Raw genomic sequence first — 21977 nt, 5'->3', positions numbered from 1 at the left:
ATAGGGGATGGGGGAGGGTAGGGGGAGATGGGTTAGGGGTGGTTAGGGGGATAGTGGGGGGCTGTGGGGGGTTGGGTGGTGGTGGGGGTGTGGGGTGTGGGGATGAGGGTTGGGGAGTGGGGATGGGGTAGTAGGGGTGTGTGGGGTGGTTGAGGGATAGTGGGGTGTGGGGGTAGAGGGTGTGGGGTGGGGAGGCATGACCATATATGCAGACACCCGTCATTTTGGCCCCACTAACCTCAGACAGCATATGCGGACACCCGTCATTTTGGCCCTAGTACCCTCAGACAGCATGTGCATACCCTGTCTTTTAGTGGTTGAAAACAAATTAACTCCAGGACTCAGTGCCTTAAGGTCACTTGCCCTTACAACATTTGGACACAACAAAGAAACCACCACCACAGCATACAAACAATATACTGTGTTCAATGATGAATTATGCGAGCCCTGCTTGGGGTTCTAACTCACTGAAACACACTACAATACTCTACAGACCATACAGAACAATGCCCAAAAAATAATCACAGGCTGCACAGCTACTGCACCCACAGACCACCTACACCAAGAAACAAAAGTCCTCAACATCAAGGATCATCTAGACATGAGAGGTACACAAATTCTTGCCACAGCCTGTGCAAACCCACGCCATCCACTACACTACATGGGAGCACATCCACACACACCAAGGAATATCAAGAAACACCCAGCACACGATATCATACACAAATACTGTCATCTCCTCCCTCTCAGTCACCTCAAACCAGCTTCCAAAAGCATATCCATGCTCAGATCACTCTCTGCTCCATTCAGTCACTCATTGACAACACACAGCTGCATGCATGGCCTCCTGATATCCACCCTTCTGAATCCTACCTCCCTTGTGAGGACTGAGTCCACCTGGCCAGGATGAGATGTGGGCATCATCCAGCCCTCCAGAGTTATCAGAAGAGGCTGGATGACTCAGTCGCTGATGCCTGTCCAGGATGCAACACAGTACCCCATACTGTTAAGCACATTGTGGAAGACTGTATTGCACATAATCGCCTGCACCAACAACACAGCATACACTCCTTAAGAGCTCTGTGGGAAAGCTCCATCTAGGCCGTGACCTTCCTTAGGGACTCGGGGCTGTTCAGCCAGACTTCCTAGGGAACTGCTACTACTACTACTGCTACCGGCACGTTGCTAGGGGTATTCTTTGAAATTTTGTATGAATAACCCTCTTATCATAGCTGACTTTTCTACAAACCTCAGAGTTTCATTTTATGGGTGACAGTATCATCATTACCTCCTACAAAAACTGGGAAATTATTTTGCATATATTTTTGTACATAGGTGAGCCTGGGTGGTATGCAACTCACTGGCGTTTTTGCCAGCGAGGAAGAGTGTTTGGCAACCAGATGTGGTGTGCCGTGCATGTTGTTGATACCCCTAATTGTGATGCTGTCCTGGCCGTCCCAAGAGAAAGTAACATTGGCAGTGTGTTACCTGAAGGAGAACACACAGCCATATTAAAATCACCAGTCAGAGTCTCACAGGTTAGTGTATATGTCTTTCCGTAGTATAGAAGATTTTGTTAGGCATGAATATTTAGTTAGTTTTCACTTTTTAAGTCTCGGATGAATGCAGGCAAAGTGCCACTTTAAAGTAAACAACTTTAAAATATGCATCTGGTTCATGATTCAGGGGTTAAAAGAACAAACATACACCAAAGCAACTTAATTCTTTCCCTTTTTCAACCCAGTCTCACCCACCAGGCCCTTCTTATTCCTGCCGGGCTGTCTTTCCCTTTTTTTGGCACAGTTTTGCATCCAAAGGAGAGTGTTAATCACAGGCAAGTTTAACTGAAGTAATGATGTTACTTCTTCATACTTCATGAGCATCTTATTAGGAAATCATCTATAAATAGACGGTTTTAAACTTGAATAATTCAACAATATTTAGAGGCTGAATTTAAATGTTAAGTGATTAATGGTACATTCATTGACTTCATTTCTCTCGAAGACCATAACTTTACTCTTCCCTACATTCATATTTAGATTCCGTTTCTTACACACACTACCAAACTCATCCACTAGGCCTTGCAGCTCCCCTTCGTTTTCACTTAACACCACAGTATCATCTGCAAACAACAGGACAGGGAGTTTCCAAACACTGCCCTCTCTCATTAGGGCTGCTCCAACATCCACTGCCCTACCTTGTATCTCTTTTATAATCCCAACCATATACACTCAAACCTCGAGTACCGTGGGCAGTAGGGACTGGACAGGGACCATGGTATTCAAATCTGCGTCACTCAGACAACATGTTTACATGTATAATGGTACAATGTTTTCTGGCAACTTTCCAAAACTCACTTTTACCCCTTTTTACTACCTAACCCCACGTAAAATACCTCCACTTGCACCCACCATCAGGTAAAATATTGATAGAGATACAACTATTATAATTAAAAACATCAGTGGTATTAAAAATAGCAGTAACAAAAACAGAAGTTGGGCTGGGTACCCTTTTGTTGATACATAGCTCCCTGGTATTAACCTCCCGCCCCCACCTCCAATGTTGTCAAAGTTTTGCCTTCTCTCATATCATGTGGCCTTCAGGAGCTACCTTAGGCCATATGGTTAGATGAAAATTTGTGAGTCTGGCAGTTTTAGGGGACGAAATAGAACGAAAATTTGTCTATCTATCTATCTATAGCCCGACACCCTAATCCCGCAAAGGGTGGCCGCAGACAAAACGCCTCCAAGTCACTCTGTCACCCACCATTTGACTCCCCTCCCCCCAACTCACCCCCCCCTCCCTCATATACCTCTCAACTCCATCCCTCCACCTCATCCTCGTTCTACCCCTCCCTCTCCCTCCCTCCACCTCACCCACATACACCCTCTTAGTCAGTCTTTCACTCTCCATCCTCTCCACATGTCCAAACCACCTCAGTGTATTTCTCCTAATCTTTTCAACCACATCCCCATCTACCCCACAACGTTCCTTCACTTCTTCATTCGTCAACCTGTCCCTCCATGTCACTCCACATGCTCCTCTCAAGTAACTCATTTGTGCTAACCAGAAAAAATTACTTTCATTCATGAGTTCTTGTGAGTTAGTGTTCAGTTTCACATTCTTCGTTTGATATCGCGCTTCCCAACACATTTCAGACAGACTAAGCATATGGCTAAACTGCTCAGTCAGTCCAAAATGTGTTGGGAAGAGCAATACCGAACGAAGAATGTGAAATGGAGAGCTAACTCACGAGAACACATGGATGAGTCTTCTTCTTTTTTTTTTTTCCTGGTTTGCAAACACTTTCGTTCCATTTCATCCCCTAAAACAGCCAGACCCATAAATTTTAGTCTAACTATATGGCCTAACGTTTCTCCTGAAGGCCTCATGGTACAAGAGAAGGTGAAACTTTGACATTATGGGTAGGGGGTGGGGGAAGAGTGCTGGGAAGCTACGTATCAACACGTGGGTACCCAGCCCGACTTTTGTTTTGTTAATGCTATTTTTAAAACCACTGATGTTCTTAATTACAACAGTTATATCTCTTTCACTTGTTTACCTGATGGCGAATATAAGTGGGGCTAAATTACGTGGGGTAAGGTGGTAAGAAGGGGTAAAAGTGAGAGTTTTCTTTCTCTGACGCTCCACATAACGCCCTATAAGCAACTTAGTCAGCTTCAGGGCAACATATAAACTTTCACAGCTGCCAGGTTCACATCACTTCCTAAGCTCGATCTTTATCTTCTCCTGTTCCTTCCAAATTGTTATGATAGGGCTTTCTTCATGCCATGCTTTTTTTGCCATTTCGGTAAATGTACGCTTTACTTAAAGCAGTAGAAGGACCTTACCAATTCAGTTCATATTCCTCCAGTTTGTTTTCTGTATTTTTCTTACTTTTCAGTGGTAAATTACCTTTTAGTGCTGAAAAATTTCCCACTTTTTATCATCATGTTCTTTAAGCCATACTATGATTGTCTTGACGTACTCAAAGGTGGTTTCATCTCCCAACTTTCCAACTGGATGCTAGGTTAGCATAGGTTAAATTATAAGGTATAGCTAAGTTAGGTTAGGTCAAGTTTAGTTTAACACTTAGGTTAGGACAGGCCCTAATTTCGCCGTAACCTTGACGAGTCAAACAGGTTGACACAGTGGAACACAGCTTAAAACAATGGGGAAATAGTTTTTGCATGGAACGTTTATTCACCACCTAGAAGTAATCCAAAAAACATAAAGAGTATCAGGAAGAAGAAGAACGAAGTATGTGGAATTGAACGCTAACTTAGGAGAGCACTTGGATTGAAGTAATTTTTTTTTTAATGATCAGCAAACATTTTCATCAAGTTTTGTCCCCTAAAACTCGAAACCCATTTGACTGCAAGGTAAAGTCAGTGAGACACAAGAAAGGACTTGATAGCCGTGTGCTCAGTCAGTCCTAAATGTGTTGGGAAGCACGAAATCGAACGAAAAATGTGGAAATGAACACTAACTTACGAGAACACATAGATGAAAGTTTTTTTTGTCTAATTAGCAAACATTTTCATTCCAATTTGTCCCCTAAAACTGCAAAACCCATTATGAGTGTGGGGTAGATCTAGGTGAGGCACAAGAAAGGATTGATAACCGTATGCTCTGTTAGTTGGAAATGTGTTGGGAAGCACAAAATTGAACGACGAATGTGGAACTGAACACTAACCTCAGAGAACACATGGATAAGAGTAACTTTTTCTCTAATTAGCAAACATTTTTGTTCCATTTCGTCCCTTAAAACTGCAAAACCCATGATGAGTGTGGGTAAGAACTGGGTGAGGCATGAGAAAGGACTCATAAACACATGCCCAGTTGGTCCAAAATGTGTTGGGAAGCATGAAATCAAACAAAGAATGTGGCTCTGAACTCTAACTTACGAGAACACGTGGATGAAAATCTTTTTTTTTTTTTCTGATTGGCATACATTTTCGTTCCATTTCGTCCCCTAAAATTGCGAAACCCATAAATTTCGTTAAACCATTCGGCCTTGAGTGGGCATGCTGTTGATAATAGATTCTTACTTTCTCTTCCCTTGTTTTTTAATCATACCTCAACCCACCCTTAGGTACGAAGGTCTGGATGATGAAGTACAGTAATTATATACCTTAAATGCTTTCTTAGAAAATGCAAGACTTACGCAGTGCTGGAGCGCAGGGTACAACAGCTGGTGAAGACTCAACAGAATCAGGAGTGGAACTGGAAGAAGCCGAAAATACTGCTCCCTGCAACAACTCCTTCCCAGATCAAGACAGCTACCAAGTGGGTATTGTTGAGGATTACTTTGATGCAGAAGATCCTTCGCCACACCAACTGATTCAGGTATATATAAAGGTGGAACATATGGCTACAGTATTCATGGAAAGTCTATGCTATATGTCACCTTTTTTGAGTTTCTGTATTGCAGTCAGTTTCACAGTTTTTATATATATGTGTATATATATATATATATATATATATATATATATATATACAGTATATATATATATATATATATATATATACAGTACAGTAATCCCGCATTTTTTGCGGATTTTTTGTCTACGGTTTTGCCCTCTCGCGGATTTTCTTAGCATTAATAAGTTCAACTAAAATATCCTTGAATATACAGAAAACAAAAAATTTGAAATTCCCGCAGCTTCCAATTGTAGCGCGGTAAACTCACGCCACCCTCTGTCCCTTTCCCGTGGCCCCTCTGCCAGTGTTACCATATCTAGCATAATTTTATTCTTTTAGCATAATTTTGATCAAATTTTTGAGTCTGGAATATTTTTTAGCATATTAGAAGTTTTAGAATCATTCTAGCATAATATAGAATGGAATGGAATATTTTTGGAATAATCGTATAAAAGCTACAAATCAGAGAGAGAGAGAGAAAGAGAGAGAGAGAGGGAGAGACGAATAAGGTAAGAAGATGTTTGAATAGTTGGTTACTTTCAGTTTGGGCTTGGTTGGGTTGGATTAGGGTAGGTTAGGTTAGGTTAGGTTGGATTAGGTTAGGTTAGGTTTTAGGTTAGGTTTGGTTTGGTTAGGTTAGGATAAGTTTGAGCTTTGTACTTTACCCATGAAACCTAGGTTTTTCCGATGGATTTTGGTATGATTCATTCGATTTTCAGCTTCATTTCAGTCGGAAATGACCATTTTCTGTGTTTCCCCCGCTCCCTATAACCCCCGATTCCCCAAAGATCCCCCATTATTGCAGGGGGATGGGGGGGTCATATCTCAAAATCTAGTTATTTCCGACGGAAATGATGCTCAAAATCGAATGAATCACATCAAAATCCATCAGAAAAACGTAAGTTTCGTGGGAAAAAGCAGTATGGGCAGAAAACCGATATTTACCCTCTTACTGTATGTAGGTTCATTTTAATATTTTCATAGTAAACAATACATAATTAATATGTTGCACGAATATGTATAGAATTTTATCATTTAGCTTCAAGTTAGCATAATTCATTTTTTACTTGGAACAAATTTGCTCAATCTAGCATAATTTTTTCACTGCCCTAGCATAATTTCGTTGTTTGGGTATGGCAACACTGCTCCCTGCCGCGCATTCCTCTCAGTCCACGCCTGACTGCCTCACGAGACTGGTGTACTTGCAACCGCACTATGATATGAGCCTCTTGCCTCCCACTTGCCTTCCACATGGCCCCAAGACGTAAGCCAGCCTCACCAAAGGCTAATAATACAATTAGTAAGAACTCCAAAGTGACAAAACGATCAAGAAAAGTTATGACCTTAGCAGAGAAAATTGTTACTGTACAAGCTAAGAAACGACCGTGGGAGTGTTTGCTATCACCAGTTAATGCATCTTTTTATTTTGTACTATTTTGTGAATAAATGTGTAGATAATTGTGTATTACAGTACGGTGTTTACGTTTTTCCTTCATAATGGAGTATGTGCTTTCAATCTTGTAAGAAGGTATTTCGGGATGAGTATGGAGGTTTCGGGACAATTCGCAGTCACAACAAACACAAAACAATTCGCCTTCATTAATGAAGATAGCTATGGGTGACGCTAGAATATAATTCAAAGGCGACTACAGCGAGGAAGAAACAAGTTAATTATTGACTAAAGGAGCAACTAATAAATAATATCCAGAACCTACGCTACTGAACATAGTCTTTGCTGGATCCCCCTGAAATATAGTTATTAAAGTATTGATTAATTAATAATAAGTATATTGATAAAAGTATTGATTAGTATATTTATAGAATGGCGGGGAATCGTCCAGGGTGCGAATTGTTCTGATGGGGAATCGTCCATGTTTTGACAGGCAATTGTCTGACGGCGAATTGTCTCGCAATCAGTATGGACATGGACTGTGTGATGGGCAGCATGGTGGACACAAGTGTAAGATTCAATTGTTAATAGAGTATTCGCGGAATTGAATTTTCGCGGGGGTTACAAGAACGTAACTACCGCGAAATATGCAGGATTACTTATATATAAATACAGTATATATATATATATATATATATATATATATATATATATACACAGTATATACTTTTCAGAAATAACTCAACTTACGAACATAATTGATTCCAAGAGGCCGTTCGCATGTTGAATTTGTTCACAAAATGAAAATCCCATACAGTACTACACGTACAACATAAAAAACACTGAAATGTTCACTGATCTGTTAGTAGGGTTTTAAATGTTCGTAAGCAGTTTATATTGTATTATGAAATATAAATGCATAAATTAACTCTAGAAATACACAAGAAAAACATACAGTATAAGACACAACTCTGTTCCTGCTATTGTCCGATGCCTATTTACCATTGACGAAAGATAGTGGAACGTTTGCCACCTGTGAAAATGTGGATTTGGCAAGCATTTCATTTTGTTTCTATCTATCTATTGCCAGACACCTCAATCCCGTTCGGGGTGGCCACAAACAAATTGCCTCCACGTTGCCCTGTCCCCCGCCATTTCATTCCCCTGCTCCCAACTCGCACCCCCCTCTCTCATATACCTCTCCACCCCATCCCTCCATCTCATCCTCGGCCTCCCCCTTCCTCTCCCCCCCCCCTCCACCTCACTCACATACACTTTCTTCGTCAGTCTTTCACCCTTCATCCTTTCCACATGGCCAAACCACCTCAGTGTATTCCTCCTAACGCTTCCTATCACATCCACATCCACACCACAACGCTCCTTTATATCCTCATTTGTCAGCCTGTCTCTCCATGTGACTCCACAGGCTCCTCTTAAATAACTCATTTCCACTGCTCTCACTCTTTCACTGACCTCACCTCTCTCAAAGACCATCACTTTACTCTTCCCTACATTCACCTTTAGATTCTATTTCTTACACACTCTCCCAAACTCATCCACCAAACCTTGCAGCTTGTTTCGTTATTTGTAAATATACATTAGAGATAAGTGATGAGTTATTTTATAAACATTACTGTAGCTCACGTAAGGGCAGGACTTGCAGGAAGTGAGAGGAGGCAGGTGGAGGAGTGGAGTTAGTTGGAAGATGTGGGTGAGGAGAGAGCAGTGGGTGAGTTAGGATTTTCAGGAGAAGCAGGCTGAACGGATGTGACCGAAGGTGCAGGAAAGAAGGTTGAAGGCTCAGCATAGGAAGTTGAAGGCTCAGCATAGGAGGTTGAAGGCTCAGCATAGGAGGTTGAAGGCTGTGGTTCATCTAATTTTGTTTCCACCCTTGGGAAAAACCTCATGATTGACGACTGGGAAGTGTTCTTCTTTTTCTCGTCAAAGATGAGACGATAGCAGGCAGGGGCATCATGCACGGCAGCATAGACTCTGCCAAACTGGTCGGCATTCAGATCCTGTTCTTCAAAAGAAGGAAGCCCTTTCCCTCTTATTCCAAAGGCACCTGTTAACCCCTTAATAGTCATTTTCCTGCATTTATCAGCCATATTAAATGGAGTGAAAGTACTAAAAGCACATTGAGCAGCGATCCTCTCTCCTCCATGTGAACAAAACAGTAACACGAGATGGTGGGTTAGCCCCCCTAGCACCCACACTGCTGTCTAGTGACTGGCCTTACAACTAATGTCGCCCACCACAATAAAATGCGGTCGCAACGGGCCGCTACAAGCTAAATTAGTTTTTCGTGGTTACGCTTGTACCTGTGAAATGTTGTTATTTTTTTCATGTTTGCATCTTGGAAATGCTCGGATCTTGAATGCTCGTAAGTTGAGGTATGTCTGTAGAGCCAAATGCAGGCAACTAGCTATGTAAGTTACAAACACAAATTAGGGGGTAGCCTGGTGGCATCACTTTGGCACCATCTGCTTGCCTGTATATGGAAACATTTTACTATTTTCCACAGAAGGGGCTATAGACACTAAGAATAGTTTATTTACTGTATAGTATGAAAAGAGAGAGATGCAGAGATGGATATAAGTAGAACTGAAAGCTGCAAAACGGCAAAATTCTGGGCCAGGTTAGTGTAAAATGTGTTTAGTTTTCATTTACAGTGCTAGAATGTGATACAGTACTGTAGTCATGTATTGTCCATCATATGTGTGAATTCCCAAGTGGGGGCTCACCCTCTGATTAATAAATTTTCTGGTTTATCGAACCAGGCTTCACCCAATTAGTTTGATATATTGAAGGTTTTGCTGTATTTTAAAGGAATAGAGAAAAATTAATACCATCATGTATTTCCTGCCTGTCTTATGCAATTGTTAATGGCAGTAGTAGAGGCTGTAAACCAACCTTTGCACAAGCGTTAGGATATGGCAGCCTTATAACTCAGCACTTGCATTGCAAGCATCCTTCGTCCTCCTTTGGCACAGGATGAGGGCAGATATTTACCTTGAGCTCCCTTTTCCTCTGATTTTCAAGCCACCTCAAAGAGTCATGTGCTGGAACTTCTCACCTCAAATGACTGTGAGAAATTGTGAAGAATGATGATGCTTATGTAAAATGGCTTAATAGATGATGCTGGTGCTGTTGTCATTATCTCAGCTGCATTGGTGGGCTAATCCATATACAGTAGTTATCTGCAAAACTGCTTTCATGTACCAGTTTTAGGGTGAGGAAAATTCCAAAAATAGAAGATCATTGGTGTCGTAAAGCAGCTTCAAACTGACACATACATCTATCCCTATGATGAAATGTTAAGTTCGGGAACAGGGATCATAAAAGTTGCAATACCAAGGCAGCAGTCATAAGCCATACATACAGAACAGTACAGTATGTACAGTTGCTCCAAGAAGTGATGGCAGAGTTTCAGATTGGTTCGATCACTGCACTGCCATACGTTCAGTGAAAGCTTAGTGAATATAATATAAAAATTCTGTGCCTTCATCACATTATATCAGATAAAATATATACTGTATCACACTAAATTATGTAAAATGAGTAACATGACGCAGTGATATATTTAAAGTTAACGCTTAGATACATTTCCCGATTTGAATGAATGTGTAATGTATTATTCCGCATGCAGTAAGTACAGTACACCCTCATTATCGACGTTTTTTTAATTGACGGATTTGATTATCGACGTTTTTTTTTTTTCTCCTGGGAGTTAAATTATTATTATTAAAAAAATAAAAACATAAAGAATTGTATTGGCACCACCTAGCAAGTTTGCGCACCATCCCGCCAGGTGTCTCTGGCTGCTCGCGGCATGTTCCCGCCGACCCAACAAACAACAGCATCAGTACACGTTTGTCTGTTGTTCTCATATCATGTTCGGCCACATCTATCGTGATTTCGCGATCATCATGGCTCCGAAGCGCCCTTGTAACACTCCAACTGGAAATAAGGCAGCTAAGAGAGCAAGGAAAGTACTTACCTTGGAAGTAAAGAACGAAATATTACAAAAACTTAGAAGTGGAATGAGCTATGCAGCGGTTGGTCGTGAGTGTGGCATGAATGAGTCCAGTGTTCGTGGCATAAAATGGAGAGAAAAAGACATTAAAGATGCTCTGGCTTCGTGCACACCAGGATCGGCTAAAGTAACGATGCATGTGAGAGATGATGCCTTGGTGAAAGTGGAAAAAGGCACTGAATATTTGGATTGAGGACTTAAACCGTCGACACGTGCCGCTAGACTCCCAGTTCATCAGAAACAAAGCAAAACAACTCTATGCTCGGTTTGCTGGTGAAAGCAGTGGTGTTGGTGAAGATAATGGTGATGAAAGTGAGGCAGGTGAAAATAGTGATGATGGTGATGAAAGTAATGACGATGGTGATAGGCCTAGTAATGTTGGTGCTTCTAGGCAAAAGAAATTTGCAGCCAGCAAGGGCTGGTTCGAGAATTTTAAGAAAAGGTATGGCCTACATAACATTAGGATGACTGGTGAAGCAGCTTCAGCAGATCAGATAGCATGAGAATCGTACCCCCGTGACTTTGCTGAACTTATAAGGGAGAAAGGGTACAGGCCTGAATAAGTGTTTAATGCGGACGAAACAGGCCTGTGGTGGAAGAAAATGCCTAAAAGAATGTACATTTCGAAGGAGGAGAAAAGTGCGCCAGGCTTTAAAGCAGCAAAAGATCGTGTGTCTGCGCTGTTGTGTAGTAATGCAGGAGGACATATGATAAAACCCATGCTCCTGTATCATTTGTCATAATGTTTAGATGAGTTGGATTTTTTGTCAATAAGGGATATTTCTTGCAAAAGTTAAGCAGAGATTAAATATGAAATATACGAGCATAAGGAGAGTTGAATTTTCCTAAAAGAAGATCCTAGGGAAAGCTAGGCTAAGATTCATCTTTGATAGCATAAACTGCCATACAGTCGTGAAAATTTAGGTCTGGGAGAAATGGAATATCAAGAATGAAAGGAAGCTCTTGAGAATGAAAGTAAATAGGAGAGCCTGGTCTCTCTGGTATGAGCTAGCAGCACCAGCGTGTGTTGTGAAGATCGGTGCGAACAGCTGATCTAACGTAACACTTGCCTCACACTGTCAGTTATTAGAACGTATGAATGACCACCACTGCTGCTTTCGCTTTTTTTTTTCTTTTTCTACACACTCGGTTATGTAAACGTATGGATGGCTACAACTGCTGGTTTCGCCTTTTATTTTTAGATGGAGTGAGGTGTAAGTGGAGAGAGAAGTGATGATACAACAGCCATTACAAGTTGAGGTCCAGTGTACGACCACTATGCATCAACATCAGAGATTATGCTATTTTTTCCATAATTCTTTACTTAATATAAGTAGTTTTATTATGATATTCAGTTTTTCAATTGCCTAACTAATTTATTTCTAAGAAACACTAAAACTAAACTGCATATTACATACGAGTGATTGAAGGGATACTAAAATATATAAACAAAGGGTACCTGACCAGACGAAAATCGGTATCGACGGTTTTAGGCATCGATGGGTATCTTAGGTACCTAACCCTCGTCGATAATGAGGGTGTACTGTAGTATAACTCTGTGTTCCTGATTTATTTGCTCCCCAGGATTTCAAATACAAATGCTCTAGTTTCAAAGATCAGTTAAGGAAAATTCTTGTTATTGCAATACACTACCTTATTTTCAAATGCTGCGGTGATGATATAGCAACAATAAGGATGCCACAACAATTTGTTCGTAGTAATACGAGTAAAGCCCTACCTGCAGTAGCAGCAAGACCATTCTGCCTTTACTCCTTGTCTTCTCCTCACTTACAGTAATTATAATTAGCTACTTTATTCCCAGTGATGCAAACTTATTTTCATTTGTAAGGAGGTATGTCAGATTTTACCCTTTTACATTAGGCAATAAAGAGGACGAAAACATTAGTTTACGAGTATAAACTCTTGCATTGCAAAAGCACATACTTACTAGCCTACTCTATCTTTTAATCTGTAACATCTTTCATTTTAACTAAACTACTACATCCTGGTTATCTGAAAATGCTGATTTCGAAGTTTTGAACTCAATGAATTTCTTTATGAACCTCTACATTTGATTACTCTTTGCCAGTCATTTATGCACTTAGGATACTAGGCTGTGACACAAGTTGACATTCTCCAAGGAGCTCCGACTCTCGGCAGATTCCCGAGGTTCTTTCCTCATATTTCGTTCACTGACATATATTAATTTTTCCAGAGATTTTTCTTAATGGAAAACTGGCCAAATGCAGTATAATAACTGCATGTCATTGAGTAAAAGTTGTCTCCTTTCTTGACTGTTGATCGAACCATTTAAAATGGTCCTACTAACCTAGGCTGCTTTCCCGCTTTCTGTCGTTGACTATGGAGAAAACAGGAAGGGAAATAAATTACTTTAAATTATTCCCAAGTATTGTAAGCTAAATCATTTTATAAATAATAATGGCTGATTTTATTTCTTGTTGAATCTCTTCTTTCCAGTCTTATGCTACTAAAAATTATTTCCTGTTACTATACTTGATATGAGCTCCGCAAATTATTCCTGACTATCCCTGAGTGATAGTTCTGAAATTTCAATTAGTTCCGTTTAGAATTTCCTATTACTGTAACAGACGCACTGCTTCCTATAATTTTGAAATACTGTATACTGGTATTTTGATGTTTTTTCATTGTTTTCTGTAACAGTTTTACACAGTAGGTTTCATCTTGTAAAGATATAAGCAGGAGTATGTGCATCATCGCTGACTGATAACTTCTAGATAATCTGCCATCGCTTCAAAGGACGAATGTACATTACAGCGTTTCTTAATGTACATTACAGCGTTTCTTATCGTAGTATCAAATGCAGACAGCTTTATATTTTAACCAGAGGTTAGACCCCATTTTACTAGGAGTGAACCTTTCCAAGTGCCTTGTTAACTTCTTTACCAACTCACCATCTTAGTCATCACTTTGCTAGAGCATTTATGGAATGTTCAATTATTGCAGTACTGTATGTGTGGCATATCACCAGCTGCTTGGCAACAGGTACCTTTATGCTGTCTATAAGTTGTTTTACTTCATTATTTGTATCAGTGAATGAAGTTTTGCTGCAGGAGTGAACTGTAATGTGTACATTATGTTACAGGGTGTGCAGGATTTAACACTGATGGATCAAAGAAATTTGCCTGGAACTGTGGACCCAGAAGAAACAGACCTAATATCTTTTGAGGAAGATGCTGAGCTGCTGGCCTCAGGATTGTCCACACCAGAAATGATTGGCACCCCTCCGAGACCTAATACTGTGGTTAGTGATTTATTTATTTTCTTGTGTTGTGATGAATGTGAGTATGTAACCTTAGGTGGTTGGATTCTTAGCATGTGCATCTACTAATCCTCTTTTGAATTCAATCTTGCTTGAGGGTGGACATTTGGAAGGTGTATGGTATTAGTACTGTACAGCTCACCCTTTCTTTTGGTCTCACATATTTGCATCCTGCCAGGGCTCCCTCAATAATATACTCTTTCTCTTGAAAACATAGCCACTTAAGTGCAGTTTTTAAATGCACTTCTCATCCATCATTCCAGTATCCTTCATGTTTTTGCCAATACTTTAAGCACTGAATGGGGGCATGTCACTCCTCCAATAAAATAAAGTAGTAGTCATCAGTTCTGTGGGCCAGTTGCCTTTCAGGACTCATAAAACATGCATGAACATCAGAATACACAATGCAGTCACTAGTTTTGCGAAATATACTTTAGCGAATAGCAGTTTCGCGACGCAAAGGAATGTTCCTCTGCAAGGAGTCTCGCGATTTTACTGAGAGTTTTGCAAGCCCCAGTGGCAAGTGACTGCATGCATATGCATCTCCTCAGTCACTTGTTCGTAACATTGGTAAGCTTGATAAGCTCCCCCTGGATTTTGAGGGCTTTGATGTTGAGGCATCAGGAAGTGGTGATGTGGGGGACTCAACAGTGATGACGGGGAGCTGTGAGGGGGCAGGTGGGGTGAACTTATGCTTTGTTTGAGGCAGTACAAACACCTTACCCATTCTATTCATTTTCTTCCAGTTTGTTTTCTGTATTTTACTGTTTTTAGGGTGGTTAATTACCTTTTCCTGCTGAAAAAATTTCACACTTTTTATCATCATGTTCCTTAAGCCATACCTATGCTTGTTTGTTTATGGCGTAATGGAAGAAATATTACTCAGCGTACTGAAAGGTGTATTTCATTTCCCAACTTCCCAACTGGATGCCAGGTTAGGTTAGGTTAGGTTAGGTTACATTAGGTTAGATTAATTAACAAGGACAGTTAACCTAGATTAGGTTGGATTTAAAGACTTATGTTAGGACAGCCCTTCTGCCATTACCACTGACCAGTCAAATGAGTTTGACACAGCGGAACATAGCTAAAAACAACGGGGGAAACGAATTTCGTATGAAACGTTTATTTACCACCTCAGAAATGTTCAGAAAAATATAATAGACCATCAGGAAGAAGACGAACTGATTTGATAAGGTTCTTCTACTGCCTCAAATAAAGTGTATGTTTTCCGGCAGGTGGTAACTAACCACTGCTCCCAGCCTTGGAACTCATCTTCAAGCCTCATTAAGCAGGTCAGCCTATGTGTCAGTGTTAGTAAAGTCTTCAGTATTACAGTTCAGTAATATATGTCTGATTAACTGTATGTAATTTATAGTAGGTGTATTTTGTCATTAATGAGTAGCTAAGGGGGATTGAGGTGGTTGACCCCGGAACCAGTTGCCACTTATTACATGTAAAGTATACGCACGAGTTCTGCGAATTTTAGTTTCACGATGCCATTGTGGTACCAGTTAGACGCGAAACTAGCGTGTGGACTGTATATATATAAAAAAGAACATTTGTCTCTTGTCTATTGGTCAGTCTTTTATGGTAATTAAGGGAGATACATATGGAACTCTCTAAACATCTCTAACAGGTAAAACTTTTTATGACAAATTTAGATGTTCACATTACAGTTACTGAAATCACTCCCCTGATGGCCAATATTAGTAGTAATTAGAAATAATCAAGTCAGCATGGTTAAAACCTGGGTGGTAATTGCTATAGAGTTATTTACATCTTCAACCATGGCATTTGCAGATACAATGGGTTGGATGGGTGGGCAGGTTGGAGGGCTGGGCCGGGCAGGTTGGGTGGGTGAGTGAGTAGTGAGAGAATAGACCCATGGGAAATACATCCCCGGAAAAATGGGCCCAAGGAAGAACATACATTCAGTGGGTAAAATGGGACCCCAGAGGTTGTCTCCCACAGGAGGAGTGGCCAGCCAGGGTCCCAGCCAGTGTGCATGGTCACGGGTTTTACCTGGGTAATGCCAAGTATCCTCACCAGTTTATCATACACCTGCCTGCCTTGCTGGGAATATGCAAGCCACCCATTACAATACATGCATATATTGAATGAGTATAGTACTGGCAGGTCCTGATTAAGTACCAGTTATGAGATCAATTCCATTGTACCACATCATTGTTAGTACGGTCGGCACTGTAAATTTGGGAAAACTTGCAAATCACCATCATACAGTGAACTTCCGATAATTCGGCATCCGATGGTTCAGAAAACTCGATGGTTCGGAATTTTTCGCCCAGGGTCATTTTTAGTTTTTTGGGGTAAAAAATCGGGAAAAATTGAAAATTAGCTGAAAGCGGTGTGCCAGACTATCCAATTTCGCACCCACACCTGTGTTCAGGAGGTCCCAGAAGTTATTTTTTTGGGTGTGTTTTGAACATTTTCAGGTACAGTACCTGTCTGGTAGTCTGGAAAATCTGATAATCCGGAAGGTCCGTGGGCTACTGCATTCTGGATTAAAGGACGTTTACTGTAGGTACCAGCTAATAAAATCAAGAACATCAGAAATGGAAACCTTAAGAAGGACTTATTACGTTGGATATACAGGTCCAATCAGTTTTTCTTTTTTGCATTTGAGGTTTCAGAAAAACAAAGTGAGACTGCAAGCTCGCTTGATCAGTTCAGTACCATACTAGTTAATGGGGCAAGATATCAATTAACTGTTAACACCTTCATCATATAAGTTTTGTATTAAATTATGTGGTGGTAGTTAGAAAAAAGTAAAAATACATCCTTTAATCAAAGAGATTAATATGAAATACAAGATTGTCTAAAACGTTGATTGAAGCTCCTCCCAGTTTTTCTAATAAATATCAGTGATGGTACTGGAGGGAAGTGATAAAATAACTAGAATGGCACTCAGTAGAGCGCATACCTCCACCAAGGCCCAACATGCAGTTCCTTTTAATTCAGTCAAGTCTAATCCAATATCAAACTCATAACCCTGTAAGTTGTAACACCATAATTTTAAACTACCATAACTCTTAATCATAATTTTTTAACTCACTGTAACAGCCAACAAACAGTGCATATCATTTGTTACTGTACGGCAGCTGGAAAAAGACTACCCACCTATAAAAGCATACTTAAATCTGCTAGATCCGAAATTTTATATGGATCTGCACCAAACTGTACACATTCATAGATACCAACATCCTAAATATGCCTGATTTTTTTTCATCAAGATCCTTGCAATATTCCCTGAAAAATTGACAAAAATGTTGAAAAATGCTCAATCTCACAATGTTAAAGAAAGTGAATAAAAAAAATCCTGGATCAGCACCTTTATCCAGATCCTCACCATAATTTAGTGGAGTCTATTCTGGGCCAAGGCCCATTCTACCAAGTTTCATGAAAATATGTCCAGTAGTTTTTGTGTAATCATGCTTACAAACTAACCAACAAACAAACGAACAGGGGTGAAAACATAACCTCTTTGGTGGAGGTAATAAAAGTTATACAGTATTTAGCCTTAGAGTTTTGATTTTATTAGCCATTTCTGCCCAAGAAGGTCATTGATGTTGTCTTCTTGCTGCTGCTAGACAATTTTCTTAACCATCATAGAGCACCCTGATAGTGAATGGGAAGGGGATTAATTAAGGCAAGTGTGTGAGTGCTTCAGTTCCAAAAGTCTCTTCTGATCTGAATAGTTATCAGAAGACAGAAAGAATGATGTGTAAAATTATTCATAATAGTAAAGGAGCTAATGTTACTGATTTTATTTAACATTTTACTGTATCTTTAATTGACCACTTAGATTCTTTGACATACATGTATTTTTGTTTTTATTTTTCTACTCAGAAGGTGATGAGTGTGCCGAATTGGTCAGAAAGAATTGATTTTGTTACTACATTCTTCATGGAAGTATATTTTCTTATTGAAGACAGCTCTGACCAATTTATGTCCATTATTTTACAGAGTCCACTAAAAGCCATTGCGAAGGAGTCTGTTCAGTCTTTGAGAGTTTCTTTAAATGCTGAAAATGGCAAGAGACTCAGTTCTACCGAGAGACAGGCATGTGGTGTTGAAGTAAGAAGTGACTCCAGTGGCTCCCTCTCAGAGTTGGACTCTGAGGACCAGGCTATTCTTAACGAATCCGATTCAGAAACATCCGACTTCGAGTACTTCGTAGTTCATATACCAGAGTGTTTTGACCTCAATAATCCATATACAGGTTTGTATCCTTAGTTGCACTTCATAGTAGCTGTCCCAAGGATCAAAAATAGCTAGTGAGCATAGCTGTGATTTGATTAAGCAGTGAAAATGGGATGTAGCACAGTAATAAAGTGTAATCAAGTGATAGCTTCACCTGACTGCATTGAGTGACCATTAACTTTGTTGGATGATAGCCACATTACCTGCAAATCAGCGCTAGGTGATCTAAATAGATTAAGGCACTCCAACTGGGTGTGGCTCATAATGGCTTAAATCAGGGGGATGGGTGGAGTTTATTGCTTATGTGAAGTTGCTTAGCGGTTGGTGGGGGAGCTCACCATCCATTCACTCGATGTAGTGCTGCTCTCTGGTATTTGCCTTTTCCTCCCATCCTTCCTTCCCCGTTTGTCTTTCCTTCATTCTTTCCTCTTCCTTCTGCCTATGGATGACTTTACACTCCCTCTTCTGTCTTTCTTTCCTTCATTCTTTCCTCTTCCTTCTGCCTATGGGTGACTACACTGAGTGACAAGCCAAATGGTTTCCTGTTCACCAGGAAACCACTCACTGCGCTGGGTGGTAACCACATATGGTAACCAAATTATGGCGCTTGGTGGTTTAGTGGGTAATTAAGGTGCTCCAATTGGAATGAGCCTGTGTAGGTTTATATCCAAGAGATGGTTGGGGTTTATTGCTCACATAATGCCACTCAGGGATGAGTGAGGCTGGATACTCTCATCTTAAATGTCAGGACCAACTTTCCTGGTCCGAGGCTTCTATGCACCTCATAGGGCAACATTGGATTAGATGATGAATGAATACGTTCTGCTGTATCCTAAGTGATTTCACCAATTGCAATTGTTCATTCTTTGTCCTCTTGATCATGCTGCAGGTGAAGCTGAAGGTGCCTTGTCAGTTGGCAAAGAAGACTTTGAGAGACCTGACTCCCCAGACTTCTTGACTGCTGATGAAGATGACCGGACAACAGCTGTGGCCTGTGGTTCTCCACATCACTGTGCACATGTTCAGGAGGAAGATGCACCCACAGCCAAGTCCAGTCCTCATCTATCACAGTCAGAAGCAACAAAAATAGTACCTTTGATGACCAGCCAAGAGAACTGTCAGGCAGCAGAAGGCAGTGATGATACATCAGATAAAACCCCTTTGCCACTTCCACCACCAGAAACAAAGGGCTTCATGGAAATCCCAACTGAAGCCTTGAAAACAAATGTTGTATACAGTGTTCGAGAAGATGGGCGAGGTACCAGTGAGAATGAGGAAGTTCCACATCAGCAAGAATGTACTTCAATAACGTGGAACTCTGCGGCACAAGACTCAAAGGAAGTTGTATGTGAGCAACCACTCCCAGCTCAGGTAAGTTGCATTAATGTTTCTTATTTAGACCTCCAAAGAATTGCCAGAGATGGTGTGAAGTAGGATTCAGCTGCAGAGGAAAAGAAACCTCAAAAGTAGTTCTCTTACAGTATTATATTTTCTTTGTTTCAGGGTCGTATCTCACCCCATCTTTATGGGAATTAGGGCAGGGATAGTGATGATGATGAATTACATTTCCGTCCTTTTCATAGGAGAAACTACACCCCTCTCTGATGGCTTAATACTTTAATTTAGGAAAGATTAATTGTATTTTCATTATAATGTTTTTCCACAAAATTATTTAATCATGATAGTTTGTATATTTATTATAATTTTCCAGACTAAACCCAAGCCAGTGTCAGGACATGGGAACGTGAACAATGAGAGGAGCCGAGTAGATGGTGCCGGTGCTCTGCCAGATGAGTTGGTGAGCATCATACCCGAAGACCTGGTGCGTGGGGTGTGGAACACTGCACGCACCTTCATTACGCGCATTAACCAGGTCAGGAGTCACACCTTTGGTTTCTCTTAACCCATTTTCAGCCCTCGGATGTCTTTTTAAATTTTATTCTTGCTCATGTTATCCTGTACTCCATCGTCATTATGAACATATTTTTCACTTAAATGAAACTACCACCAGGGAGTATTTATTCAGCTGTAGTAATGATGTCTAGTAGTGAAAGGGTTGTTGAAAGCTATATCAAACCCCTTCAGTTCAACTTTTGCTAGTCTGGAAAAAAAAAATTTGTTAATAATAAGAATATTGGACAGGTACAAAAATACCTATCAGACAGTTGTGGGACCATGGAGGGCATAATATGGGGTGTTGTTAAAGTCTACAGGAATGGTACACCTTGCTTCTGAAAAAGTGTATGGTGTGGCTAACTGATTGGGTTGCTCCAAATAATTCTTCCACATCTAAAAATGTCAACTGAGTGAAGGGTTTAAGTTGATGATCATGTTAATGATGATGGTCTTCAGATTTTACTCATCATAGGAGTTACTTTCAGTTGGAGGGGTTAGGGGTTAACTGTCTTAATCCCTTTGCTGTGTGGATGGATCTCATTTATATAATGCCTGATGATACTTAAACCAGAATTAAAAGTGGCTAAAGAAGTTAATCCTTTCACTGTGTCAGTGGTTACTTCTGTTCTTGAACCAACATGTCCAGAAGAGCGGTGAGGATTTATTGCTTACTTGATGCTGCTCTGGGTTAAGTGATTGGTCATCTTAACCCTTGATTGTCTATACTAAATTGCCTAGCCCAGGGCCCCAACATTACTGATGGGGATAATGTAGGACAAGAATATGAAGAGATGGATTGCCCTTCGTGATGATTTTATTCATCTGAGGGAAGATTTGGTGTTGATTGCAGAGAATGAAGGAAGAGGGAGGAAGGATTTTAGGAAATGGAGAGATGGAATGGAGTACAAGGATTTGAGAATAAATTCTGATAAACAAAAGTGATGATATCTAGGGCTAGTGGTGGTACTGTCAGAGCAGTAGTAGCTATGGCCATGTGCAGTTTGCCACAAAGGTGTGGGATGGAACTTCCATCTTGTGCTGTGTTTGTTATAAGTGTGTGCATAAGAGATGTAGTGGTAGTAGAGGTAGGATGTGAAATATGCTGACTTTGCGAGTGCAGTGTGTTGAGGAGAGCACATAAAGATTGAGAGGCTTGAAAGGATTGATTTTACTGGGGAGTCTCTTGAGTGTGTGGAGGAGTTTTGCTTTTGGGGGACATGTTATGTGCTAGAGGTGGGGCTGGAACAAAGCTCTTTTGCTAGGATGAGGAGTAGTTAGAGGAAGTTCAGAGATCCATTGCTGCTCATGACAGTGAGAGGGCCCTCCCTGTGCTAGAGGGTCCATGTATGCAACATGCATTAGGAGTGTAATGCTATACAGTAGTGAGGCCTTGCAGTACAGGAAGAGGATATTCGTCGGCTTAGATGCACAGAAATGATAATGAATAGACGGATGTGTAGTGCATCCTTGAATGAGAGGCCTGAGGTGGTTAGGATTGTGATTGTAGAGTTGAGAGAAAGGATAGAACTTAAATTGTATTAGGCGTGTGAAGAGAAGGGATAGATTGAGGTGGTTCAGGCATGTTGAGTGGATGGAAAAACGTCAGCTGGGTGCAGAAGGTGAGAGATGTGAATGTCAGAGGCAGGGTTGAGAGAGACAAACTAAAGAAAACCTGGGACAAGGTCATAGAGTATGACCTGAGGGATAAA

General features: G+C 40.6%; 1 protein-coding gene across 1 annotated transcript in view; it reads left to right on the top strand.

The window, feature by feature from the left end:
* LOC145408002 (uncharacterized) overlaps positions 1 to 21977 on the top strand; it is a 65930-nt gene that overhangs the window by 39250 nt on the left and 4703 nt on the right. Inside the window, exons 11-16 of the mRNA XM_080278806.1 lie at positions 1336 to 1538; positions 5152 to 5349; positions 13975 to 14133; positions 18136 to 18391; positions 19262 to 19743; positions 20084 to 20245. Coding sequence (XP_080134932.1) covers positions 1336 to 1538; positions 5152 to 5349; positions 13975 to 14133; positions 18136 to 18391; positions 19262 to 19743; positions 20084 to 20245 — 1460 coding nt within the window. The remainder of the gene's footprint in view (positions 1 to 1335; positions 1539 to 5151; positions 5350 to 13974; positions 14134 to 18135; positions 18392 to 19261; positions 19744 to 20083; positions 20246 to 21977) is intronic.

The sequence above is a fragment of the Coenobita brevimanus genome, chromosome 75, assembly GCF_032717465.1.
Source record: "Coenobita brevimanus isolate Jiangsu-jjx chromosome 75, ASM3271746v2, whole genome shotgun sequence".
NCBI classification, from domain to species: domain Eukaryota; kingdom Metazoa; phylum Arthropoda; class Malacostraca; order Decapoda; family Coenobitidae; genus Coenobita; species Coenobita brevimanus.
The sequence above is the reverse complement of the archived record's forward strand: the minus strand, read 5'-3'. Positions and strand labels throughout refer to the sequence as shown.